The sequence below is a fragment of the Channa argus genome, chromosome 18 (assembly GCF_033026475.1).
Source record: "Channa argus isolate prfri chromosome 18, Channa argus male v1.0, whole genome shotgun sequence".
Taxonomy (NCBI): domain Eukaryota; kingdom Metazoa; phylum Chordata; class Actinopteri; order Anabantiformes; family Channidae; genus Channa; species Channa argus.
In genome coordinates, this window is record NC_090214.1 from 15,821,719 (window position 1) to 15,849,634 (window position 27,916).

The following is a 27,916-nucleotide window of genomic DNA, read 5'->3' on the forward strand; positions in this document are numbered from 1 at the left end:
GAAGTGATGGCAGTTTCAAAGCTAAATTTGGTCTGTTGGGAATGAAATAACCACCGTTTGCATAAATATTGACAGCAGGACCTGAGCAAAAAACAACTTCATTGGTAATTTGCGATGCTATTATACGGTACAAGGTATTTCCTGTTGCTTTGTTGGTGATTGAGGATCAGCCCACAAATGAAAAAAAAGACGTTCACAAAACGGAAATTTAGGATGTTTTAGAAGAGATTCTTATATTTGTGCTGGTCTCCCCTCAGCTCTTCCGCCCTTGACCGTATTTAATCTGTACTGTGCAGATGCAGCTCTGCATTCACAAAATGCTCCCATATCACACATATGCTGAATTCTGGCCCCAAGCTGTGAAACATACACCAACTCTCCCTTCCTCTCCAGCTACAAAAAAAATGTGATTCAGAGCTTCAAGTTGCACACCCATTCTCCAAATGAGCCCCTATTACGTTTAAAATGTCTATGTGAGATAACAGGCTGCTGAGGAAGCAGCATTTCTAACGTCATTATTTTGGGAGCCGCAGGGTCCTGGTGGTCCAATCAAGACGCTCCAGGTTTACGATTAAGAAGCTCGCAAGTTATTAACCTGAATGATCACGAAGCACTAACTCACGGGGTTGTCTGGACGGGGAGGAGGATGCAAATAGGATGGTCATAAATCCCCGATTTAACTTTAGTGGCCGTGTGTCTGCGGGTATGCACCCAGGTCTCCTCCTGCTTTAGATGTCAGCGAGCTGCGTGCCTCCTCACATGCTGAGGGAGTAGCTCAGGAAGAAAGGAGGGTGGAAGGACAAGAGAGAAAAAAAAAGAAAAAAAGAAAAGATTTCAGCACTGGAGCTGTCCGCGCCTCTCGGAGAAGTCTGTCCGTGCTGAAAAAAAGAGAAGCTGCTTCCGATTGTAAATTTTCTCCTTGGGACTGTGAGGGGAAGGGATAACAAACCACTGTGCCATTCATCTCTCTGCGGTGCTTCCGACGGGCGAGTAAAGGCGCACACACTTCATTTCGAGCAAAGTCTTGCCATGCTGGACGGCCGGGTTTGAGACAGAAAGGATAAAGTGCACAATAAGTCGTGTTAAACAGCTTTTACCCTTTAAGGTGAGTGGATGTAGGCTCTATGCTGCTTGTCTCTCCTATTCTGTTCTTTTCAGCGTTACATAACAAACTGGAAACTGCCATGCGGGACAATATGCAGGTCTACATTCAGTATTTTGTACAGTAGATGTTGCAAACCATGGGCAGTGACAGACCTCGTATAAGCCCAGGTGGATTGGCTGGAAAGCTTAATTAGAAATGCTTGATGGGAAGCATATTTAGGTCACCATCCACATGGGTGTGGATAGGCTCTGTAGTCCAAACTACAGGAGTTCCCATTGCCGTCCCTGAACACTTTGGCTGTTTTGTGTCCCTCTTGTTTTTTAACTGTATACCTTAGGAGAAAACAGCAGGAAAAGGAGCGAAAAGACAAAAATCGGGGATTTCTTGCACTATAGCGCATGTACGTCACTGGGAGGGTAACCGTTTTTCTGTGACACTATAAGATGTGTCAATGAGAGATGCTGCAACTGAAAGCACAGATGGATCATTCTGAATTGATGCTCGTCTCTGCAGCAGACACACTGTAGTCTGTCTCCAGCTGCTCACTTTTCCCAGCACTGTCCCGCAGGGTAGTGCTGCTGTCCATTAGGCTCTCCATTAGTCTTTGTTTACAACCCTTGTTGTTGTTGACTTCTAGCCCATGTTACTCTATACAAGCCAGTTTCAGTGTTAACCTTGGAGTAAGTTCCGCTCCTTTGCCTGTAACAGATCCCTGCAGCCTGAGCTGCTTCGCTGCTGCCTGCTCTGTGCTTATTGCCAGACACTCTCACAGCATTTAGCTGGCACAGGCTCTCTGCCTGGCAGCTTCAGAATGCCAACGTGATGTTTCCAGTCCAACGATGTATTGAGATTTAAATTCCTCCTCCATTCAGACACTTTTTTGGTCTGTTCACAAGCTGAATTTCAAATCCCCCATATGCATGTGTTGGGCCTTGAGCATAATATGCTGTCTGTGGCAAATGTTGTTGTTGTGCTCAGGTACAAGCTCCAGGCTGGGAGCAATTCATGAAACATCAAGTCTCCCAGGATTTTTCAAGCACATATAACAGTGTGTTTGTTCCAGAAACAATGATGAATCTGATCAGCACACGCCAGAGGCAGCAAGAGAATCATTCTGAAGCTTTAAGATTTGATTTATTTAGCTCTCTGTGCTCAAGTGCACGTACATCTGTACGTTTTTAAACGGTTGTTAATGCTTTCACTCACTCGATCTGGGTGAACTCGTTAGTGTAATTTGTTCCAGGTCTTTGCTTCCCTGGTTCGTGGGTGCACTCTCCAGCTAAAGGGGGATTCATTCCCATGAAAAGGCATGCTTTGTGGTGATTCCATTCAAAAACCTCCCTCCTCCTCCTTTGAAAGAAGGAATGAAAAAGAGGGCTGGTTGGGATTCTAATCAGCACATACCAGTGACATCCCACAGCTTTTCCAAAGGGAATCATACAGTCGGAGGAACACAAACCCACATAACACAGCAGTAAAGCCACATACAGTTTAGATTATTGAAGACAATGCTGTGTAAAGTTTCTCTTGAAAATAGAGTTTAAAATCGAATAGAATAGGAAATTGGACCAAGATAAATATGAGGTGTCACATGTTTAATTCATGCAGAAAAAGAAGTAAATTATTTGCTTGAACTTTAAACAAGTCACAAACCACAGGTAGAAATAATTTTAATAAGCTTTTTGTGTCATAAGAATAATATTTTTTTAAGTTAAATGGCCTTTTTCCCCCTTATGTTCTTTGTTTTATGTGATGAAGCAGTGAATTAAGTTGTCTTTGGGGACCATTTGAAATTCTGAGATCCCTCTCTAAAGGTTGGTTTAGCAAAAAATGTTTGTCTTTCATGGTGACTTTCAAGCAATATCCTCTTCAGTGTGGCACCTAGAAAGAGAAAAGTACCAATAATCACACCAGAATGGACTGTAGTTGATATGTCTTAAAGGTGGTGGACCATTTCCTTAGACTGATAAATGGCTGTCATAAGGGCTCCTGCAGTTTTCAATAACTTCCCTGTGGCGACACGGAGAGCACAGGACTGAATACTAATTCAGACCTATAAGATGTCTCTGTTGGCCTCTACAATAGGTATACTGCTGCTTGTAGGAGAAGATGGATTACAATTCAAAGTACTGTAAAGTAAGTATTAATACTGTAAGTATTAATTTCCTGTTCAAGCATAATGTGCTCAGCTCGTATCCAAAGTGACAAAAAAGTGCCACCAACCTATCTGTCCCCGTCCCATAAATGCCTTCTAGATTTTATTAAATATAGCGATGATGGAGTGCCAATCCACTGTGTTGGAAGCCATGATTGTCATGAAGTTAGTGTGTTTTGCCTGTCGTGACTTCTGGTAAGAAAAAACTGATGAGTGAAATGTGGATGAACAACAAAAGCATTACTCAGAGGAGCAGGGAGAAATCACAAGGATTTGAAGAGCACTTCAGTGCCACGTCCCTCTGAAGTTATCAATATTTAATTTTTTCGAGATGCTCCTGAGAGCTTTAACGTGTGATAGCTTGTCACACACAATTTCTGACATGAATCAAGAGTCTTAATGCAGACCGCAGGATATTGAAGCTAAAACAATTGTTTAAAAATGTATATAAAGTAGGGTTGAAAATGCTGTAACAAAGTCCATCATTTACAGTTCTACTTCTTGCATACTCATCTAAATACACGTTCTACTGTGGAATATGGATCAAATGGGAAAACCTAAATCATGGTTGATAACCTAAAATATAAAAATCTGTGAATTGTGAAATGATCTATCGCATTGCAGCTTGACAGAAAAAACATTTCTTCAGTCAAAAGTCAGTTCTGCCCCAAGGAGTGGCCCTGTTTTCCTTCTGTTTCTCCATATTTTTTTTTTTTATCCAGGGGCATTTAAATCATTCAGAGGGGTCTGGGAATGAGAGCAGAGCAGCAGAGGCAGCTGCTCCTTCAGGAGCCTAGTGAACGGTGAGCCTGAGGGGGTTTTATCCTGTCGTTCTTAGTTTGCATTGCCGTCAAATGTAATACGAAGGGTAAATTTAGATGACCGCTATGTTTCAGCAGTACTACTTTTTTTAACAAAAAACGTATTAATTCCAAATAGCATTTTATTTATGGAGCTTTAGCCACCGTTTTTGTCACCTATGATAACATTGCTGAGATATGGGAATGTGGCACAATTACTAAGCCGAGTTCCATTGCCTTAGTTTTTCTACTACCAGCAGCGAAAAAAGGAAGCAGGTGAGTAATTTTCGTAATTTTCAGTGCCTGGGCATCATCTTTGACTCTGTTAGCCAGTTCTGCTTAATGCATTTGAAAAATGTTATATTGTTTGAAAAAGTAATTGCAATTCTTTACAGTTAAAATAAAAATAAATATTTACACTAGGTCATACTTGTAGGAAGAAAAATAAAAGCCAGAAATTGTTGGATTGGAGGCATTTGCTACAATAAAAAATGATAGTTTCATATTAGCCCAAATTTATCAGCACTGAAAAGTCCCAAGTCCTCACAGTAGCAGCATGCTGCATACACCTGACAAACTTCGAGAAAATCCTGCTGATTTCTGACTGTTGTGGCTAACGTTTATAAGTTTACTAAGAACAAACATTTCAACAAATTCAAATTTAGTAGGAGATGTTATGGTGTCCCTCTGATGAACTAATGTCATTACTGGACCAGTTTGTCAACTATAAGTAACTGAAATTTACATAGTAGATAATCCTCACCTCTGAAAGCCTTAAGGCCAATTCATACTTTCTGTGTCCATGTGTCTGCTATGGTATTCGTGACGTAAGTTCTACTCCCTATAGACATCCCCATGCAGCCCAAAAACCTGTGTTTGCAAGGCTTGTTCCCAGTACCAGTGCATCAGAGGGACATGTGCCAGATAAGTAAACTATTTTTATGAACGTAATGTTTATTTCATCATCTCTGGCACTGCTCTTGTGTCCAGGATGGTATTTTCTACCTTTTAGTAAAATGTAACTAAGGAGCTTCTTCTTGCTGTTGCTACAGTCCATAGTAGCCATTATGTTTTGTAGTGCATGTGTGCTGAACATGTCAGTGTAGTGTACATGTTGCCAATTGTGGTATCAATACAAGCATATGTGTGTGTCCATATCCAACAAAAACAGAAAGTACGAAAGCCTAAACAAAGTAGTACTATCTGTCTGTAATTTTAGGTAGAAGTGCACAACAGATAGTTTGGATTATAGAGTTATCGTTTGCTTTTAATCGGCAAATTAACTTTGACCAACCTCTGGGTTCATTTTTCTTTTATTTTCTGTGTTATCACCGCTTTCCAGAATCTAGGCAATTAAATTGATGAGTTCAATGTTATTATAACAGAGAGAATAATAGAGCCAAAATAGGTATGTAAGGTGTGTGTCCTTACATTGGTAGGTATTGCATAGAAAGCTGTCACGGATGAAAAACACACCTATCATTTATCTCTTTTGTGAGCATAAAGTGCACACAGGTGTTCAACCACACAACCATTGCTGTCAGACGGGAAAGAAAAAGCAGTTTGACGGGCTCCTTGTCAAAAGGTTCAGCATCTCAGACTTGCGAGGAACCCAAGTGGCAGGTTACTCAGCGCTATGTAATAAACTGAGGTATCAAAGCACAGCAATGACCCATTTGTGTCAGAATCAACTTGTACGGTGAGAGAAACAGAAAAAAAAACATAAGGCCCTAATTTAAAATTCAGACGTTAACCTGGAAATGACAAGGTCTTCTGTGTGCTCAAATATTCTCCTCATCAGTAGTGTCTGCATAGTTGAAAGAATGCAAATGCTGAAAGGTAAAAGCTTTTCTAAAATTCTGTCTTCATTTCCCATTTGGCAGCACGTAATTTCTCATTACATATATATGTGTACATTTCCATTAGAATCTACTTATGAATAATTGTGAAATATGATTTGGGGTGTGGAATGTATCAATAATTCAGGCACCTTTGTTCTCATTTGTGTAACACTGTATATTATATGTGTACTGTCCTGTAGTGCCGTAATGAGATCCCCACTGAGAGTGTTGGACTGATATTTGAGCTATTGACTGGTGGTATTCATTTGAAGAAGAGCACAAAGGCCTTGGAGCTTGTAACAGCAATTAGTTTATTGTTATTGTTTCTTTTCGCCCCCCCACAATTACATTTGCTGGCCATTAAGGAACAATTTGTTTGTTGTTGATTATCTAGTTGAAATTGCATGATCTGTTATCTGCACTGCACAGTAACTGGGGATCCAGCTGTGGTGGCAGTGTTTAACTAATATATCAAACCTAACATACCGTTTTTTCAAGTCTTCCCATTAAGCAAGCAACAGCTTTCAAGCTTGATTTTCTTCCCTTGGCTTGATGTGAAAGAGGTGCCGGTTTACAAGCTGGTCGTTGCAGGCATCTCAGGAAACTAAAGGCTGTCAAAGTCAGTGCCAGTGCTGCTCTGAGCTGAATTGCAGAGGTCACTTTGGTGGATAATTAAGTCCCCAGCTTAATGCCGTCATAATGTCAGTCATGTATTGTGATCCGATATTTGCTGTTTGCCAGCAGCCTTGTTCTAAGTGGCAAACTACTGCTATTTTAAATCTTTTATTGGTGTCTTTGTTTGTTTGTCAAAGTGAGACTTAACCAATTTTTAACTTGGTTCGTATGGCTTTAGTACTAAATGTACAATAATGCTTTTAAACTTTCCTCTGACTACACTATATTAAAATATTTCTCTGCTTCTAGCTGAAAAACTCCTCCAGATGGAGTTTTTTTTATCATTAGGAGTTCAAATGATGTAATCTGGGTGGGAAATTCGGAAAAGCAGATACATGGTGCAATTACCACAACGTCCATGGATTCAATATAGTCTGGGACTTTTGTTGTATGTCAACACCTTTCTCTCCTAATTCTGATATATTGATATGATACATATTCAAGCAGCACCTGTGTTAAAACACCTTTCTATTCTTTCTCTAACCTGACAACCATCCAAAACACTCTGACATGAAAATAGCAAAACACAACCTCTCATTGTAAGCTTATCAAAACACAACCCACTGAGGAGATTGTCTTTCCCGCAGTTAGGATAACAATCTATCAAGTAATCCACAGACCTACAGTACATAATGTGTATTGTAATCATTTTTCAGCATGTCTCAGCATTCATCATACAACAGCAGGAGATCATTGTTACTTGGAAGTCTGACCTTTTAAATAAAATGCTTGAAGCAGACAGTTGCGTGTGCAAATGTTTCCACAAGTCTTGGCAGTTAGCGTAACTGGATCTTGTAATGTGGATTTTTCAAGCATTTGATGTTTTTTTTAAGTTTCTGATTTTTTTTCCACCATTAAACAGCATTGGAAGTTTTTGCAGTTTTTTAAGTAGAGATGTGTTACATAACTTCATTTTTAGTCTCATGCTGTGGTAGCTTATAACTAAAAGTTGAATATTGAAGCTTTAAGTGAAGGCATTTCACCATCACCTGCTAATTTTGTCTGACTCTTCCACTCCTGTTTTACATTGTGGTGCGAAACAACCCTTCGATGACACACTTGATGGATTCTACTATGCTTGTTGACATTTTGGAGTATTCCTCATTTTGTTAATTTTCCAGTGTGGACATACAACGTGCTCAAAAGATGGCTATAACAATAGCACAGTCAATAAATCCACTAGTCTGTGCGTTAAACTACATTGACCTTTGACCTCTTTGTAGTGAGACATATATACCAAATCAATCAATAACGTATTATATTGCCTCTCTTTTGTCAGCACAATATTAAACCAAACTAGAAGAAATATTCAAGAAGCTTTTGATTTTCATTTGCTTCAACTCTGATCGCATGCTATTTGTATCTGATTTTGCATCATTTAAATGTAAAGTGAGGGCAACCTGTGTTGATGTCTGCAATACAAATAAGTGTTATTTCATCTACAATCTGTAAAGCACAAGTCCACCTAAGAAACTAAGGCCCACCAGGCTATTAGAGTCTGAGGGGAAGAGAGAAGGAATGACTCCCATTTCACTTCAGATAAATGTGATAGAATTTCACACTGGCACTTATTTGGAGTGTGGATGGATGAGATTGCATTTCAGAGCACAGACACATGTCCCATAAGTACCTTATAATCAACTTGGATCCACAACGGTGCCTTTTTTTTCAATAATGGAATTCGAAGTTGCATCTCATTTAAGTATAAATGAAAACTAATTCTGTTTCCATACATTTTTTCCAAACCTTTTCTTCAAAGTATATTACATCTTACAGTGTGAGGTTTCACTTAATGTGTTTAGGCATTATACAATCTCTTTCCTTACAAATGGAGTAGTTGGAGTTGTTATCACACATACCAGCAGGACAGAAACAACTCACGTATGTTGGAACATTTAAGCAGCACAGTTTTCATGTGCATTAAATTCATCATAAAAGGCTCAAAATAAATTTGGCACATTGCATCTAAATGCTAATTTTGAGTCTTTCTTTTATTACCAATCAATATTTTCAGATGAATACTTAGTAATGTTAATTTTCTTTTGTGGGATTATTAACCCAGGTTTTAGGTATCTTATATTATCTCAAGTCCTATTATTTGGTGTTGGAACAGTTGGAATTGAAGAAAAGCCAAAAGTCAGATTGCCATGGCCGACTGAACTCAGCAAGAAGGACATAGCCTCAGAAGGGTACTGTACTACCTTGGGAATTTTGTGAACCTCCGCTAAAATGTTGCCTCCTAGCATAATCATGAAAACTAAATTACTAATTAGGAAACAGGTGCTAGTTTTGGAAGACTCAAAGTTTGATTAGAGTGGCCCTTGAAAAGTACACCAGCATGAATTGTTGACTAATTTAAGACATTTCAGAAAAATATGATGATGGACAAAACTGACTTTCCCTGATATTTCTAACTATCTCTTGCAATTCTATGCAATGTTCAACAATAAGTATTGATTATGGAAAGAAACACTTTATAAACGTCTTGCTGTGAGCACAAAGACCGAAAATCCATTCACCTACTATAGTACTATATGCATTGTAGTTCTTTTAAGTTTGTTGTGAGTTGTGGGACCAACACTTTCTTAGTTTACACTTTTATATTTGTCACTACGCTGAGTAAATATCTATATCTTCATGTGGACTGAGGTGCTTTATGAAACACTAGCAATGAGCTGCAGACATGTGGGATCAGGAGCAGATGGGCAGGGTTTATTAGTAACGAGGAGTGGGGGCCAGGGACTTTGCTGCTGAGAGAAAGAGATGTAGGGGACATGGAGAGACCAAGCTGTTCAGGGACTGCAGGAAGTGTAAAAACATTCAGTAACAGTGAGATTGGATGTGAAAAAAAGTAAATATCCACAGGTCAATGATCTCATCTCTGTGTTTTACTGGTGTATTCTTCTCTTTTACAACAGAATTTCTCATCAACATAACATATAATGCACATTTAGATTTCTTAATCGAAAATTAAGTTCATTTTTAAATATTTTTTTAAGGGGGATGCAAACTTTTGCACCAATACAGTAAAAAAAACAAAAACCATTTTGCATACATTTTTTTTCTTTTTTCCTGGCATTAAAAAAAATAGAATAAATAATAATAAATAAATAAATAATAATAAATAAAGGCTACCAACCTAAATGATACAGTACTTAGGAATATAATCTTTTCTTTGTCTAAATATTGGATATTACGCGTATTTAAGGTAAATTGTACACAACATTGCTTGGGTAACTATTATCTTGTTCTTTCTCTCTACATCTATCTGCAGCCATGGGAGTGCTCATGTCAAAGAAACAGCAGGTGGAGAAGGTGCAAAAATGCACCGCTGTCGTTTCTGCCTTCCAGGCAGGCATCAAGGACCGTCCTGTTCCAGCCAACAAGGCAGAGGCAGAAGTGGAGGATGGCGAAGGGCCTGCCAAAACTTCAGTGGTCCCTGATGAGAAGAACACAGACGAGCCACACAAAGATGAAACAGATGACAGCGCAGGCCCGTCGACCTCACAGCAGACTGTAGCTCCAACTAGGGATGAGTGCAATGTCAACAAGGAAGCCTGGTCAAGGTTAAGGGATGGGAAAGGAGTGGAGCCTGAAGACCTTGACAAGAGCCATCAGCTTACACCACCTGCATTTGTACGACCCAAAAGGGAAGCCAATGATGACCAACATGTAGAGGTGGAGCTGGAAAAGAAAGAGCAGGTATTATAGGCAGCTCTAAATACAGCAGTGCTATTTGATTAAGAATTATATGAAACACATTCTGGTTTTACAAAACACACCATGAATCCCTAAGTCTGAGGATTAAATAGATATCTGCAAGATGTCAGAGTATCTCCATGGCAACAGCAGCATTATCGTCTCTATTTCTCCCTCAATTTAGGCATTGCGATAAAGAAGTGTAATGTTCGGCCAGGCTGTAAAGGGACTCTTAAGCTTTATCTAAACACCTTTTAGAAGGTGAGAAAACATGAGTTTGTAGCTGTTTTCTGCAAGGCCTTTTATTTTCACTTTAGCTGTGAGCTTTTGGGTGCCTTTGTGAGCGAGGGCTCTTCACAGCGAGCATCTTGTGGGCGGGCTGCTTTGGCTGGCTCCGAAAGGTGACCATATCCAGGGTGAAGCTGACTAACAGGCGATGAAGTTCACAGGTGCACTGACACCATCAGTTTTTGTATTTTGTAAGAGTAAACACTGCATTGCTGTTCTACCAGTGCTGTCCTAACAAGTGGTACAGAAATAAAAGTTTCAGATTTCCAACAATAATAGCTATCGGTTAGGGAATGACTGAAGATAAAAGTAAAAGAATATCCGTCTAAAACTAATTAATCCATTGTCTTAATAACGGCAAAATTATGGGATGTTTGGTAGATTTATGCCGGGTGTAGTGGTTTAATTGGTGTAGGAGAACATTTTTTTGGTTTTCCATCTTTATACTTCCTCCTTTAACTACTGTATTTATGTCATTATACACAATGATGTATTTCGTGTCACTTTTAGGACTTTTTTTTTTTTTGTTCATTCGTACATGCAGCCAGGGTAATATATCAGTGAAATATGTGAGAAATAATAATGTAGTATGGAATTATATCTAGATAACACTGTGTTAATGGTGGATATTGTGGTTTACTGTCAGCTCTTTAGGTGTCTCTAATGAAAGTGAAACTCCTGCCACATTGTAAAAAAAAAAAAGATGCTGAAATTCTTACACTTTCCTGCTTCTTTCTGTAGTGCAGCAACATGCACTTCAAGCTAGTGCTCACATGAGATTTGAAATCAGTCCAGTCCACTCCATGCAGCTCTCCATTTATGCTCCATCATGCTTTGCATTCTCATTATCAAATTACAATAAATTTGAATGCTTCAAACGCTCACTAGTCAACAAGCTCTTGGGATGGTTTGAAGGGTGAGCCAGGTGTAAATATCTGAAAGTCTGACTTCATTGGAGGCACCATGTGAAGATGGGTTTTGTAACATATTTTACAAATATATAAACAGTGTGCAACATTTATTTGTTTACCTTTTCGTTTGCTATAAAAACCTTTTCAGGTGTATCAGAATCCAAGATTGGCAAATCTTTGTGAGTATTTATGCTTCCAAATGGCTACAGGCCAAAATGTTGACTGCACAAATGAGGTTGCTCACTCTTCAACACTTCTAAGACTTCAGACATTAAATGTGCTTCCAGATTTTTACCTGGATTTAATTGAATATATAACCTTTCCATTATACCAATCTTTAGGACAATTTTCTCTTTGCTCTAGTGTAGCTAAAATCAGTACGCTGTTTCTTACAGCCAGCTATATTTTAAAGAGAATTGGTTGCATCTTGAGAAGGTCATGATTTTTGAGCAGGTCTTTGATAAAGATCTATTCAGGAAGCTTGCTGAAGTGCTGTACATGGCATCATCAGGTCACAAGGTGTGTCTAACTATACGATAACCTAGAGATATAAGATTAAAATAGCAGGAATCCAAACTGTGTGGTCTGTGTGGTTGACTTAAGCATTCTGCATCCTTTTCTCTGGCTTGAGATGGGAGTTCATCCTGGCTGTAAATATATATTCTACACGGAAGTTCGGCAAAGACTGACAGTTTACACAAGGTAGTGCTGTCTTAATTATCTAACTGAGAACATAAGCAAACAATCAACATACAATGTTTTACATTTATTACAAAACAATACACGGACCTCCCACAATCAAACCACACTGCTTCCACTGATGAACTGATGCATAATCTCTCCTTCTGGACTGTTATTTAAAACAATGATGGACATAAGATTGAACGGTACTTTTTTAGGGGTGTTTGTAACCTTTTTCCTAACCCAGGTGCATTATCAAGTTTGCATCAAAATCTGTGTGTTACTGCTGCTATCTGACTTCCATGTTTTCTTTTTGCCTCAGCCTCCAAATGATGAGATGTGTGATGTGTGTGAGGTGTGGACAGCCGACGACCTGTACCCCTGCAGGATCTGCACTCGGGTGTTCCACGATGGTTGTCTGAGGGAGCTGGGTTATCTGCGTGCTGAGGCCTTGCAAGAGATGCGAGATACAGCCCACACTGTTACTGGCTGGAGCTGCTACTACTGTGTAAGTCTGCATGGACCACAAACATGCAGTTTTCATAGATACAAATACACAGATGGGTACCAGGAAATACACTAGGTAGATTTCGGCATTAGAATTATAACATTAGGCTGAGGTTTATCATGAAACTTTGGACTGTTTTTGTCTTTTTTTTATGCTGTTTCTCACTTTTGTTTCCAGAGTGAGCTTTTATGTATCTTGATATTTGTCTTTCTAAGTATTTCCATGACAATATTTGGCATCGTGGCATATTGGGACTTTCCAGTGCTACAGAGAATGAGGATTACTGAATCATCAATCGTTTCATGTTTTGGTACATCCATCTGAATTGTAAAAACAATACACAATTATGAAACATTTGATCAAATTGTTCCTCTAGTAACAAAATAGTCATGTCTCCATTGACATTTTCTAAAATCTTTTGTTGCCTTAAAAAAATCTTGTCTGCCTGATGGGAGCTGCCCACATGGGAGCTAACAGCCCAGCCACACTATAAAATCCTGTTAGAGACACATTCAGTCATGTGAAAAATTAATATTCTTCAAGAAAAACAACAGAGAAAAGGAACAAGACTCTGTCAGTAGATATTAAGTGCAATGTCCATCTTCCAATAGCCAGTTCTGGTTCAAAAGGTGAACTTATGAATGAAGTATAAATTGCACATACATTAACCACACTGACATGGGGTCTGATTGTATTGCATTTTAAATTAAAATTCTCTCTTTTTTTTATAAATTAAAGTAGAAGGCTGTATTTGTTCTCTTCATGGTATTAATGACAATATGCTTTTACCACAAGCTTATCATCTCTCTGTATGAAAAGAGTAAGATTTAAATCACATAGAAATTTGCATGTAGTTGAAGCAGCCCATTATCAAAGTCAACTTCTAAATAAATTTACATATAAAATGGTGTTTGTGTTAAACCAAAGTGGGGTTATAATTACTCTTAAAGCTTGTTGGCCAGCTGGTACTAAAAGTCACTTGCTATAGTGTTGCTGTTTGAGTTAATGTTAGCTTCAAAGCTCCTGCTTTATGAGCGGCATCACTGCTCACAATACTAAAGGGTCTAAATCAGAGCTTTGAAGGTGTTAAGTGTTGAAATGTTTTTTCATTCTACTTGGAGGTTTAACACAGAGATTTTGACTGAAATTGAATTAAGTCTGGTTACTAAAAGTAGACTATCCATGCTGTGCTTGAGCGTGTTGAGCCCTGAAGTCCAATTACTTTGACTAGTGTGATCACTCTCCTCTGTGCAAGGGCACTGTTCGGTGAACCAGAAAGTGGGGGGAGTTGTGTTTGGGCATGGCACAAGGCAGCCGTCCCTAGTGTGAGTATGACCTAAAACTCAACCACGACTGACCTACCATACACTCTCTGAAAAAAAAAAACAGCAAATGAGTCATCTTACAGGTTACATACGTATATAAGTAAGTATATTCACAAAGGTCAGTGGACACTACAAGATATAGAGAAACTCTCATCAAGAAAGTCTTGATGAAAGGCTTTACTGAGATAGTGTACTATCTGGCTTTTTTGGACAGTCCTGTATCAAGCATAGGCTGAAAGCATCAATATTCTAAAGACCATAAATGTAGGATAATTATGTAACTGAGATAATGACAATGAGTAGACTGACAGGGCAGCCTTCAGTGTTTAGTTATCAAGCATGTTCGATGTATGACAGCAGCCATTGTTCTACACAACTGTGATGCTTCACGCTTTTATTGTCAAATATAAAGCAAGGCATTCTGGGAGTATTTTTGTCGTTTTTAAATCAATAAAATAAATTTCCAGCTTTTCCAGGCCTCTGCCCAATCTGATAACTCTTTGGTGATCACCGCCCTTTGAGATGCATAATGCAAACGAATTTAATTCTAACGTAAATAGATGAAGCGTGTTTTTGCTGGAGAACCCTTCAGAGTGAAGTATGGGCTTCTCTGTCTTTCAGCATCCCTGAGAACCATTATTATGTGCCAAAGTTACACCTACAGGGGGATGTTTTCGCACAATTGGGACAAAGAGACTAAAAGATCCTCTTTCTTTGGCTGGCTCCTTCACTGTGTGATGAATGAAAATGGAAGGAGAAAGTTCTGCAAGGGGAGCTAGAGGAAGACAGTTCACTTGTGAATTCGTGTCTTTTTAACTAAAGGAAGCAGCTATTTTGTTAGCACATGTCAGTCAGCTGCTACAAATCCTCCCCTTCTGTTCCATCTGACATTTAATTTCACACAAGCACTGGGGGCTGCTGCTGGCAGATGGACTGAGTTTCCTTGAAAAGTGGATTTACAGTCAGCCTTTAAACAGACTGCTGTATGTATGGCTCAATGGCAGCCAATCAGATAGAGGAAGGGTTCATCAACACAAGTGACCCTAGTCCTGACTTTTTTTTATGTTTGCTCTGATCTAAAGGCTTGATCATTCCAGTCACTCATAAATCAAAGTTTAGGAGTCACCATTACAGAGTGGATGTAACAGATCTAGAATAAGTGTGAGACCTGCTTCTGCAGCGACAGACATAAGTCCAGCATACACAGTACATTTTACTTGTACTGTCTCTTTTAACTGCAAGCAATACGGGGAAGCTATAGCATACTTACAGTGAGCTTATTTTCATCAATATAATCTATTTCTGCTACATATAGAAACAAGTGAGAGAAAAAACTGTTGCGTTACGATTCATTGTTAATACAGAATTACTGATTCGTGCAGCTTTGAAAACAGTAAGAAGATGTTTTTATATTCATGCACCAGCACTGAGCCTAAGCACAAGATATTTAAAGCTGTTTTTTTTTTCCTGAATAGGACAGTGTGAAATGGCTATTTATGCGAGCTGCGAGTGTAAAATTAGAACGTGTTATTATTATACTTTCTTCCCTAGGGGCCATTTGTGTCACATTCTCTAGATGCTGTCAGTGGGTTTTGCATAAAGCCTTAAATAACTTTTAAACGACAATGAACAGAAAGTTAGTTATTAAATGTCACCAAACTGATGTAACTGTATCACCCACAGCAGATGGGCAATTTTGTTTTTTTGCAGACAGTTGGTTTTAGTAAGTGTAACTTTTTTCCCGATGACAAGATTATTATTGTTTTCTTGTTTTGTTTTTTGTTTTTGTCAATTTTCATCTCTGTCTCTGAGATACATCGGTGACCTGTATAACAACAACAAAAAAAGGATGGATACAGTTATTTTAATTATTTTATTATTTTCAATACCTCCCACAAAATACTGTATATGTCATTGAAGGCAACATGCTTATAGTAAGTAATCGGACAAATGATGAACTACTCATGTAGTTCTCTAGTTTATTATAAGAGAAAGATGTCACGACACAATTACTTACTATGGCTCTGTGTCACATATGTTATTCTGAATGTAATGAACGGAAACACATCCATCCTGGGTGTCTGAATAGGTTTTGTGATTGTTAAAGAAAACTGTAGCAGCTGAAGTATAGCCCTTAAGAACAATTATTTATCCATGTGGAAGATAAAAAGGTTCAAAATGTTTTTTTTTTCCTTTAGACAGAAATGGGTTTCATTGACACTGGTGGCCCTCTTTATAATGATAGCTCTCAACTAGCTTAGACAGTTTGGATTTTATTTCCACTCCTTTTAAATGTTACACATCGACATTTTAAGTAGGACACAGTGTCCACTTAGTCCACACACATTTTAGGAGTGTCGCACAGAGGACATGAGTGTGTTATTTTGGTTTAGGGTGTAATTTAGGATATCCTAGACTTTTAGGTTAATCCTGAATAAATGAGTGTATAAGATCATTAAATTGAGAATAATAAAGAATAAGGGTTTTCATATGAACGAAATTCCTAAACTGATTAGTTGCTTATAAATACATGCATGCAGCTGACTCAGGCTGCAGGTGCAGCATCCTTGGCAGAGCAAATAAGTAGAGGAATCATTAACTGCACATACACTGTACATTCTTTATCAGTAAATGCTGCAGACGGTGGGGCAGCCAGGTTTTGGCAGATGCTGTGATCTTGATGACAGGTGATGACAGGAACATAATAAAGCCACTCGTTTGTGCTGCATAAAAAAAATATGAGAATAGGTGGAGAGCAGTGTTTTAGTTAGCTTCTTAAAATTATAGCTATACCATAGAGGAAATTAAGTTTTTCTATTGCATAATTTTTTTATATATTATAATGATAATATAACTTTCCACTTACCTCCTATTAATATTTAAGGAATGTACAGCTGTAAGACTAACATGAACATGCAAGGGCAACTTTTAAAAATGAAATTTTAAAGAAAGAATTTTAGCACCAAACAAACACCTTCTTTGTTCTATAATTCATAGTGATTCTAATAATTGTTGGTTGGCTTTGACATATCGGAATTTTATCTTTGTTTTTGAAGGTGGTGGATGTGCATTTCTTTTATAAAACCCTGAAAGAGAGTAACTATGATTAAGGACTATGGAAACAAACTAATGTTGATTTTTTTTTTAAGTGTCGATTAAATAAACAAAGGGACATTTACAGTTTTCTGGCACTTTTCTTATAAATAATATACTAATATTTTCATACAATTTTCTCAACAATGTTCTCCCACTGCTTGTTGATTTACTAATGTCTACAACAAACTGGGAGGGTATTTGTGTTAAACACATCTTCATTTTCAATGTGGGTTTCTTTTTAAATACTTCTGATTATGTGCCCAATATTTTTTTATATTTTTAGTAGCCACATGTCATTTGTATTGCATTCAAACTTGAATCACAGTTGTTCAAAATACTTGCTTATACAATAAGTGCACAATATGCTTGAAGATATTTGCAGGAGGGTCATTGAAGACTAAGTCAGAATAATTAGAACACTCACATATAACCATTAAGCAATGCACCACTTGACCATACAAGAAACTGTGCAGACTTTTCCTTTTTTAATTAGGTGTAACTCTGTGGCCTTGTCTTATCTCGTCCTTTCCTGCAGGACAATTTAAATCTACTCCTTACAGAGGAAGAGATGTACAGCCTTATGGAGACCTTCAAGCAATGCAAGATCATCCCAGGTGACTCAAGTTTAGGCACTACATTTTATTAAAGAGAGGTAGGTGGTTGTGACAAACATTATGGGCATTAGGGGTTGTTGACAATGTGACACAATTGGCCTTTCTAGCACTCTGAGCCAGATTGAAATCATCTCACAACCCCTTTCTCTAATGCTTTAATTTGTCCAGTAATTTCGTTTGTGGCCAAATACCTTAAAGGTTGTAAGCACAGTAAATTTTAATACTGGGTTAACATTAATGTTTTAGCATTGTCATAGCACCACTGTGTCTTGGACAGTAGACATGGTGCAGATCGAGGGAGTTGTTGCCTTGAACATGCCTCAGTCATTTCTAAACCACTTTTTGCAGTGGGACACTTGTTACCCAATGAAATATTTATCTTTAATATTTGATTGCGCAGTCAAATTTATTATATTATTATTATTATCTACTTGCAAACATGTGGTATTATTTTGCTGCTTGGAGGAAGGTAAGTCAGGGAGAGGTGGCCTTGCCTTTGTAGTCACTGTAAATTAATTACATCTGGAATACTGCTTGGCAACTGATTAGTCTCATGTGATAAATTCTTTCTTGTTGCCGTAGAGTCATGCTTGGTGTCAGACGAGCTGCTGCAGTACCGCCACTTTGTATCTAAGCAGCAGTTTGATAAGGACCTAAGTGATGAGCAAGAGGAAGAAGTTCTGGCCCAGTTTGCAGCACTGGATCCTGAGAAGAAGGGTCATATTGAATGGTCAGACTTCCTCTACTTTGAGTCTCTGGCAGTATTGAGAAAGTTTCGCACTGAGGTAAAGTACCAGAAAAGCAAAAATAAATAAATGAATTAACCGTAAAGCAGCCAATGCACTTCCAAGTTTATTAGCTTGGCTTGAAGCTCATGACTGAACTCAGTTACACTAATGATTACTTTCTATTTACATCCTAAAGCATTATGCAAACAATGCTGTAGTTATAGAGGTAAAAATAAAAAATAAAAAAAGTTAAACAAAAGTTAAACTTGGTTAAATTTTAAAGAGCCATGGTATGGGGTTATTGCAACATGTTCTCTTCCCACAGCGTCTGATACCGACACTTTCTAAGGACTCAAATTATACTGCTTTGTATGTCCCTTGGTGTACAAAGGTACCCTTCTACCATCACTATTGGAAACTCCAGAAGCGCCACTGTTTGACGCTGTGGGAACAACTGCATCCAGTATTGATGCTGCACGGGCACTTTGGCGTTGGTTTTGGATGCTCCAGGAGCGTCACCTTTTGACGCAACAGGATTGACTTTAAATGCACAGAAAAACTTCTTTCATCTTAGGGGAAACAACTTCCTGGTAAAGTTATGTTAAGACACAACTACGGTTAGTGTTAGGCACAAAAATGTCAGGGCAAGTCAGTCACAATGGCACACACAGGATTGTGCCACGTTGTAAAACAATTATCAATAAAGCGGACAAAATTTGGAGTCAAACCCTGGTCTACTGTGGAAAAGTCCTGGGTCTTGTTGTACCATCCACCACCTCCTCCTTCCTCCCTATCAGACTTTATCTCTTCTTATTTTACCTCATCGATTTTGGCTTTAAATATTGAAACGCTGGGGTTCCTAATTAACTACACTGAAAGCTCCGAGGGTCAATTACAGACGCAAATAGGCACCTTCAGCGCAGGCATATAATGGAGAAGGTCTTGACAAAGAGGCACTTTAATGCCTTGGAAATGAGAACAGGCTGGTTATGTGGAAGGTTCATCTTGTCTCATCATTCAGGAGATTTAAGGAGAATATTTTCTTGTAGTAATTTCTAGACAAACTACTGTGGCAGGAGACTATGTCTGAGAATTACTTGAACTTACTTAATGACACCTTCACTATCAACAATCACTGCCAGTAACATAAAAAATGTTTTTGGCCGTTCAAGTCTCTGGCATGCCTTCCTCTACGTCCTCCTGCCAAAATACTCTCTAATCAGCATGTAGAGGATGTAGGTCAAATAATACATTATGCTGAGTTTTTTCTAATAGAATCACTTAAGTGCAAAAGCTAGTAAATATTTGGCCTGCCTTCATTTGCTGAATTTATACTTGATCACCACACAGAAGTTTAAATACTGGGTTTTGTTTTTGGTCTGGGAGATTAAAATTTGCAATTTGCAGAATCTGGGAAAGTATGGGGCAAAGCAGTGCTTTCAGATTATATTGGAGAGTCATAATGTGATTGAGAATGATTAAGGCCAAACAAATGCCAGGCCCCAAAATTACAGCAATTGAAGGCATAATATTGGAAACGAATTAATACAAGTGATTTAAAGTCGCAGACCCAGGCCACCCAATCTCATTCACTGGTTTGCTTTTTTTTTCTAGAACTCACTGGTCCGTCTGTTGACTGCCAAAGAAAGAGACAAAGCACGGTTGGTATTTCTCAGTCTGAACGTGGATAAAGATGGCATGATCACAAGAGCAGAATGCCGCCAGGCTCAGCAGTCCTGGTTCCACAAGCTCAACAAAGACTCACAGTCCTGCAATGTGAGGTGAGCACACATAAGGAAAACAGATAAATCAAGTCAGTCCTATGCCAGAACTTTAGACACATTTAGGTACAAGTCTGTATGTTATCTGTACCTGGATAATGAGAACAAAACTTTTCCTGCATGGCTAATGATAAACAAGCCTGGGAGTAAGATAAAGACTATCTACATTTCTTATTAGATATGCTTATTCTGGTTGATGTAAACCATAGCAGGAATGTTGATAGCCGTTGCTTTGCCGAGGATTTACTTGGATGCTTTTTATGCTAAATTGTAAAAACTGTTGAGACATTTTTCTTAACAATGTTTGTAGCATCAGTGTTTTGCAACGGAACATTAAATAGACTTTCCTTCTATGTCCAACCTGCAAAAAATCCAAGTTAAGAGTAACTTATGTGTCTTTTTAACACTAATTGTTCTGTGTTTCTGCCTTTGTTTAACATACTGCAGCACTAGTCTTTCAACCTCAATGAAGCGACATTACAATGTGGCAACAGTTGCAATTCATTAAACTCCAGCTTCCAGTGAATAAGTGTTCCCTTAAGACTTAAGAGCCTACTGCCTCTTATTGCATGTGATTTCTGTGTTGATGTGTGCATTGATGATTTAGGAAATTAAAGCTAGAGCTCATAATAATTTCATAATTAAACACTAATCATTTATTTGCTACTAAAGCCCATAGACTTCAGCACTCCACTAACACATCACTCACAAGGCTTATGAATTCGAATTACATTGTAAAAAATGATTTCTTAGAGCTGCTTCTCTACCAATTCGATTTCTGCAAAGCTTTCCATTTTGAACAATGACAGAGACCAAACTCCTCATTTCATTACTCGTGGCTCCTGAGTGGGGCAAGTACAACCTGATGCATTTTATGTTATTAAACTATAATACATAACTGACTTCTACTAAAGCAATATGACTATATTGTATGAACAGTGGTCCCTGGTCTCTAATAAACCGAATTATGTGTTCTGTGCATCATCAAAATATACATAAACCATACAATGTTTGTTAACATACATTCAATACAAAAACATACAAAAGTGAAATATCTACATCTGGCTGAAAAACAAAAGAACTCAAATTCCCACAGGGTTGCAGGGCTCACTTGTTACAGCTGTCAGTTACTGTCACAAAATGTTCTTGTTTTTTTGCTTCTAATTTTTGTATGCAAAGCAGAACAGAGTATGTTAGCCTTAGCTATGGAGGAGTAAAATTGAAGTTATTGTAAGCATTCTCGCACTATATGCAGATAGGATCATTTGCATAGCATTGTGCGTTGCTAAAGATGTTAGAAATGTAGACATTATAAAAAATATATATACTAAAAAAGTTATAAAAACTGTAGTATACTGTAGTTTCAACAGAAATTATATCAGGCATAAGCTCACAAAGTAAAACAAGATCTTGACAACTCTACTTTATAATGTTTGCACTAGTGTGAGCATTTATTATTTACCAAGATCTCTGGCCTGTGTGCCAAATCAGGAAACCGCAACTACAGCCCTTCAGGGATCTGCCTTGACAAAAAGTTCACTAAGGTCAAGCAACATCATAAAGTTAGGAGCATTATGGGAATCTGCTTGCCATCTCCACAGTGACTTTTGTTTAATTTGGTCTTTTACACAGAATTTCCAAATGGAGAACTTGCCAGTGTGCCCTCATTTAAGATAACAGCGTTGGTTTCTCTGTGCCAAATACAATGAATGCTGACACCAGTGCAAAGCTGATAGGGCAAAATAGCGGAGACTCAAATAAAGTGTTCTACTTTTATTAAGTTAAATATAAACAAATCATCATTGTAAGAATCAGTACAAAACAAAAGAAAATTGAAATGCAAATCCAGCCTGTCACTTCCTTCCTAAGTAATATGTTTAATAATGTGTTTTGTACTGCGCCTCTTCTGTAGAAATACTAGAATACATGTACAAATGTTGCATCTGGTAAAAGTTACAAAGTATAGTACCAGAAGTAAAAACATCCAGAAGAATAATAAATAATTAGAATAATGTAGTATATTGAGACTTTAACAATTGATTAATTCATATCTAAACATCAGTACAAAGTTAGAGCAATTTTTACATTGTTATGTGCTGCTAAATGTAAATTCATAAAAATACATCATAATTTATTTGTAGATTATATTTTATAAATATTAACTATTTGAAAATCTGTCAGCAAAGTAACAAATAACACAGTAGAGTAAAAAGCATAGTATTAAACTTAAGTAAATCTACTGTGTTACCACTGCTCACAAAGAAGTATGAATTGCTACAATAAATACTACCTATGTTGAGGTTTCTGTTGAGACTAAATCAAAGGGAGACAAATTAATATTAGATATATTATACATTATAATGCAAGCCCCTGCAATGTGACAAAGTTCAACCTCACAAATAAATGCTGAGGCTAAAAATATTATTATAACATATTATTTCTTAATGTAAGATAGAACTACATACAAAATAGAATAGACAATAGAATGAAAGAGAATTTCAATGTCTTTCCACCACTGTGCTACTATATGTGAACTGTACATCGATCACCAGGTGGATTTAATGCTCTGGCTGATTGACGTATATGTATGCTTGTTTGTGCATGTGCTTGTTACTGCTTATAACCTCTTGTGCTGTCAAATTTCCTATGCTGTATCATCCCATCCATCTCACCTATTCAACATGCAGCGTCCCCCACAGACTCATGGGACTCTGCTCTCCTATGAATTGTGGGTGAGTGTGACTCAGCACTGCATGGCTTGTCTCCTCTACCTCACTTCAAAACCCTCAAGCTCTTTGCAATCCAAGTGTTCTCAGACAACCCCTCGATTTAGATGTAATTCATAATGTAAGCCCTGCACTAAAGGAAAACAGAGGGAGAGAATGAGAAACCTCCCAAATCTAAACTGAACAGTTAGCAATCAAAGACACGTGTCACTGAATGAAGTTTAATGAGCTGAATGTGAGCTCTTCATATTGTAACGAAGCATGGATAAGATTCAGGATGGCCCTTAATTGTAGTGCTTAAAATAAAGCCTGTTGTTCTCTTTAGGGCAGCTCTCTTTAAAAGCCTCATTTATCAGACAAAGAGGTGTAAGTGCACACACAAAGCAAGGTCCACACACAGTACTAAAACCTCATTCATGCTCATCAAGGAGCAAATGCATATCAAATGAGTGAGAAAAATGTTAGACATTCAGAATCTAGAAAATAAAAAGGAGTTTCTCCAGGAGCCATCACTCAGGGAAGTTAAACTGAGCAGTTTTTATCTGGCACTCAGATATTAGAAGTCTGTCACTCATTGGAGTGGAAGACAGCCGTTTGGATTCTAGTGAAAAACCTCTATTCTTATATGATATTTTTGATTTGGCGTGAAAAACATACTAAACAAAACTATCATTAGAACTGGAAAAAGGGTTGAGTTCATTCTTGACTTATTTTGTGGCCTCCCTACGCGCTCTCTATTTTCTTACATTTACATTTACATTTAGTCATTTAGCAGACACTTTTATCCAAAGTGACTTACAAGTGAGGTACAAGGCAAGCAAAGATCTAAGTCAAGGAGAAAACATCAAAGCAAAGTCCCATCAGAAAAGTGTTCACAGTTCACGAGATGCAAGTGCGAGAAAGAGCAGAATTTGTTTTTTTAATATAGATTTAAGTGCATAGGAAGATGCGGAGAGTTCCGTTTTCAGCAGTTTTTTGAATATTGGGAGAGAGTCTGCTGAGCGTGCAGAGCAGAGCTCACTTAAAGTGAGCAAATGCTATCATGATATTTAGTTTAAAGCTGTGGAAAAAGCAATGAGTGTAGTATGATTTGCATTGCTGTAACTCTGTGATTTTGTATTTTCATTTGCTGATCTTGATAACGGATTAATCACATAATCTAATCTTTATGTTTTGAGACTGGGAGATGATTATCTTTCCCTTTTACGCTGTTGGTGCAACAAAGAATTTGTAGAATTCTGATAAATTGTTATGAATATTTGTCAAACTTTACACATTTATTATTCATAAAATAAAGAAATTAATGAATATTTGATGGAGAATATACTATATATTTGGTTTGGGTTAATTGTGGATGCTGTATTGTTCCAATGGATGGAATTAATATAACATTATATATATTCCTTTTCCCTTTTTAGTCAGTATGTCTAATAATTATTCTATTATCTAACCCATACTCTCCTCTCTGGTCTATTATTTGTCCTTTTCTACAGTATTAGTCATGTTGGCCCCATATGTGAGAGCAGTCCAGCTAGTTCTGGCAGTGAAAGAAGCAAGACTGATGACAGCAGGTTTGTCCTCTCATGTTTTTAGCTGATGTTGGGGTGTGTGACAGATACCGTGGAATAAAAAAACAAATATAATACTGCAGAATAATACCAATTCAGTGAAGGATTTTACTTTTAACAAGCATTACAGGTCCACAGACTCTCTTATGTGATTACATTTACATAAACTTGCTCACTTTGTTAGAATAAGCTCAGACTTTTTCCCCTGGACCAGCCCACATATGGCATGTAGAACCCAACAACATTTCTTGCTTCAGACTTCACTGCCTCTCCAAATTACTTTAAACCTATTCTCTAACTGTTCGCAGATAATGAAGACAAATTCTCCATGGTATATCATGACTTTTGAGACTTTTTGTCAGGACACATTACAAGATTTTTGCAATAACTGGCACTACGCACTTCAGGCAGCAACTATAAGGAATCACGATGAAAGCTAGACAGGATAGTTGTATCACACTGCATACTAATTAGCAGAACATGCCAAGAAAGAGCTCTAAAAAAACACAGTTTTTTCCAAAGCAGCATGAGGGAAATTACAACAGAAGCCAGATACTTAATATAATTATACTGTCAAATTATTTTTTAACTACTTGATTAGTGTATTGTACTGTTTTGTGGTGCACGCTCTATGTGATCAGGCCTTCACATTTACATATTTACTATGGTTATCATGGGCAAGACACTAAAGAAAAAAATAACATTACAATTATTTTTTATGTGTCAAGAAAATGGATAGTGTCAGTGTATTTTAAATGCTGTGCATCCTGCTCCAAATAAATATACATCTGGTTTACTTTAGTGAGGATTTATAGCCCCAGAAGGGTGTATACAACTGCTTGAACTTGACAGTGCTTGTTTAATAATTTCTGACTAATCAATGATTGTTGTTTTTATTGAACAGGCCAGTAACCTGGGCAGACTTTTTAAGGGAGAGTGCCATCAATATTTTGGCTGCAAGACCTAATAGTTCTGCCATGCACATCCGGCTGCCTGTATAGTCCAGGACACTGCATTGCACCTAGCAGAGAGGGGGAGAGAAAGGTAGAAGCTGGACCCTGTAGTCTACAGATGAAAGGAGATAGACGTAATGACACAGTGACATGAAGAAAGCAACTGAGCGAAGTGGATGAAGCACCGAAGGATAGAAGATCAAGGCAACGACCGCATCACTCCTCCTCTGCAACACCTCAACCCCACAACACCGACTACACACACGCTGATTGACACAACAATACCACAAGTTCCAGGAGCTGTCACATGGCCTAAACCCCAAAACCTGATCGCTTTCTAAAAGTGTGAGACATAGGACAAGGAAGATAACCACCCACTCACCACTAGTGTGCCAGTCAGTGATATTTCTGAAACTTTTGAGTGTACAGATCATGCACACAGTCAGACAAGCACCTGAGAGACTCACACTCTGTTTGAATGACAAATATTACACTCTATGCCTACTCATTTAAATATTCATTCCTTTGGGCTTTATCATGCCTTAGTATTAAGTCCATGCTACTGTAACAGGATTGTGTTAATCGCCATTGAAACTGTTAATCACACTACATGCAAATTTGTTATTGTTACTGTTTGAAAAATGGATAGATTCCTGAAAGGAAATGAACTCTGCAGCTACCATTACCAGAACCTATAAACCATGAAGCCTATCTGCATACGTATATCAGAACTGCTACACATACCACTATAAATTATTATTATGCATTAGAAATGCCGTATTTATTCCTATATTCTCTGATATATCCTTTCCCCCCATTTTCATCCAAGAGTCAATGTGTTTCTAAAGTACTAATGGTGAAAAAGGCTGTGAAGTGAATGTTAATGAAAGCTAACCCAATAAGTGACATGTAAATACTGTCATATAGTACTTTTTGTTCCTGTTGTACTCTCAGAGTTGCACCAGTAGATGGAAGATGGAAACGTGGGCCCTCCTGTTCTAGTGTTAGTGTCATTTGTATTGTGGGAATGAGATTGAGGTGGATTACTCAGAACGTCACTGTTATGAGTACTGATTGACGATGGTAGATTGGGTGCAAACCTTTATTTTTTGTTAATATACAGAATCACAGTTTAAAATTGTTATGGAAAAGATGTTGGGACTTCTATAACGTTACGAGTTATAAAAGAATGTAAATGCACATCAAACTGGCCCTCGAACCACTGGAAACATACTGTAACAAGTAGAACTTCAAGTAGTGTTTATGCCATGTAATAAAGGTTCTTTGCCAGATCCCTTTATTGAATAAAGAATGACTATGATATAAATGTTGGAAATATGAGGAATATGTCACAGTGAAATAAATGCATGGCATTTACTCTCCTTTTTGAAAATCTTTAGTTTGTGTCTTTCCCCTCTTTTACTATTTTTACTATTAAAATACTACCACATTATTTTTGAATAATAATAATAGTTGCCCATTAAAAATGCATTTTAATTACGCCAAATGCATGTAAAACTAAACTTAAATAATTACATCAACGTAGTTTTGTAGTTTACCTAGGCTATGCAAAAAACCAAAACTGTTTCTGTCTGTTAAGATATCACTGGTTATTGTGTAATATTTTGCTAACTAGTCATAAGCCAACTTTTTGCCAGCTGTAGTGATTAAGTTAGCATGTCCAACAAACCAGTTTGCTTAATGCATTTGCCCCAACTTGTCAAGATGAATTATAATTAAAATAATTTTTTTGGGAGATCAGGATTACCATTGAGTAAATTTCAGATGCAGTGGACAATTCTGCACACTAGCAAACAACACGATATATTGCTTTATCAACTGCACAAATTAAACTACCTTCCCGTGAAAACCTCACATAATCTGCTGTCATTCAGAAGTAGCAACTGCACTGCAGATGGGAGCTGCTGAGAGCCTGCTCAACCTTACATTGAGAGAGGACAGAACCCTGGCGCTCAAAGAACTGTTCACCTACCTACAATTAGAATGAAAAGGACTGTCTCTCATACCATCAATAGGTTACCTTCTCAATATAGGATTTGCCAGAAACAATTTGCTTTGGCTGTCAAGCTTTAAAAAGCACAATTGATGAAAATGGAGAAGGAAAACATACTTGTAGTTGTCAGAGAGTCTAGCTATAAAGCCTCTGCTGCCCTAAAGCACAGGGTTTATAGCTTTGTTGCTTTTTTTATTTGTAAGTAAAAGACAGCACAGAATGGGGTTCAGCAGTGGCATCTTTCCCAATAATAAACTGAAGGTCAAACAGTGAGAATGGGAAAGAGAGAAAAACAGTGAAAAGAAGGAAAAAAATTGAGAGAATCAAAACAGGAAAAAGAGATACAATGACAGAAAGACTGAGAGAGCATGTGTGGGAGCAAAATCATTTAGATGAGGATGTTACATAATTGTTTCATAACAGATTCAATGATGATGTGCTTGACCAG

The 27,916-nt window shown here is 37.7% G+C and overlaps 1 protein-coding gene across 3 annotated transcripts; it reads left to right on the top strand.

The window, feature by feature from the left end:
• Positions 1 to 500: 500 nt before the first annotated feature.
• On the top strand, positions 501 to 26,836 carry phf24 (PHD finger protein 24). 3 transcript variants are annotated; one of them, XM_067484732.1, is made up of 10 exons: positions 501 to 1,105; positions 4,908 to 4,988; positions 9,851 to 10,278; positions 12,478 to 12,663; positions 17,620 to 17,698; positions 18,281 to 18,483; positions 20,041 to 20,207; positions 22,895 to 22,939; positions 24,427 to 24,504; positions 25,406 to 26,836. In XM_067484732.1, the coding sequence occupies exons 2-10, from the start codon at positions 4,916 to 4,918 to the stop codon at positions 25,500 to 25,502; spliced, it is 1,356 nt and encodes a 451-aa protein (XP_067340833.1). In that variant the 5' UTR covers positions 501 to 1,105; positions 4,908 to 4,915; the 3' UTR covers positions 25,503 to 26,836. The 3 variants fall into 3 exon arrangements, with proteins under 3 accessions (XP_067340833.1, XP_067340835.1, XP_067340834.1); XM_067484734.1 differs by lacking the exon at positions 4,908 to 4,988 and having other exon boundaries at positions 506 to 1,105; XM_067484733.1 differs by lacking the exons at positions 501 to 1,105; positions 4,908 to 4,988; positions 22,895 to 22,939.
• Positions 26,837 to 27,916: the final 1,080 nt, after the last annotated feature.

What these genes read in the sequence shown, in the direction of transcription:
- phf24 (XM_067484732.1), top strand. Translation starts at nt 4,916, where the DNA reads ATGCAGCCCAAAAACCTGTGTTTGCAAGGCTTGTTCCCAGTACCAGTG. An exon ending in GAGGGACATGTGCCAGATAA is followed by an intron (nt 4,989 to 9,850) that starts GTAAACTATTTT and finishes ATCTATCTGCAG; the next exon opens with CCATGGGAGTGCTCATGTCA. An exon ending in TCACAGTCCTGCAATGTGAG is followed by an intron (nt 20,208 to 22,894) that starts GTGAGCACACAT and finishes TTCAACATGCAG; the next exon opens with CGTCCCCCACAGACTCATGG.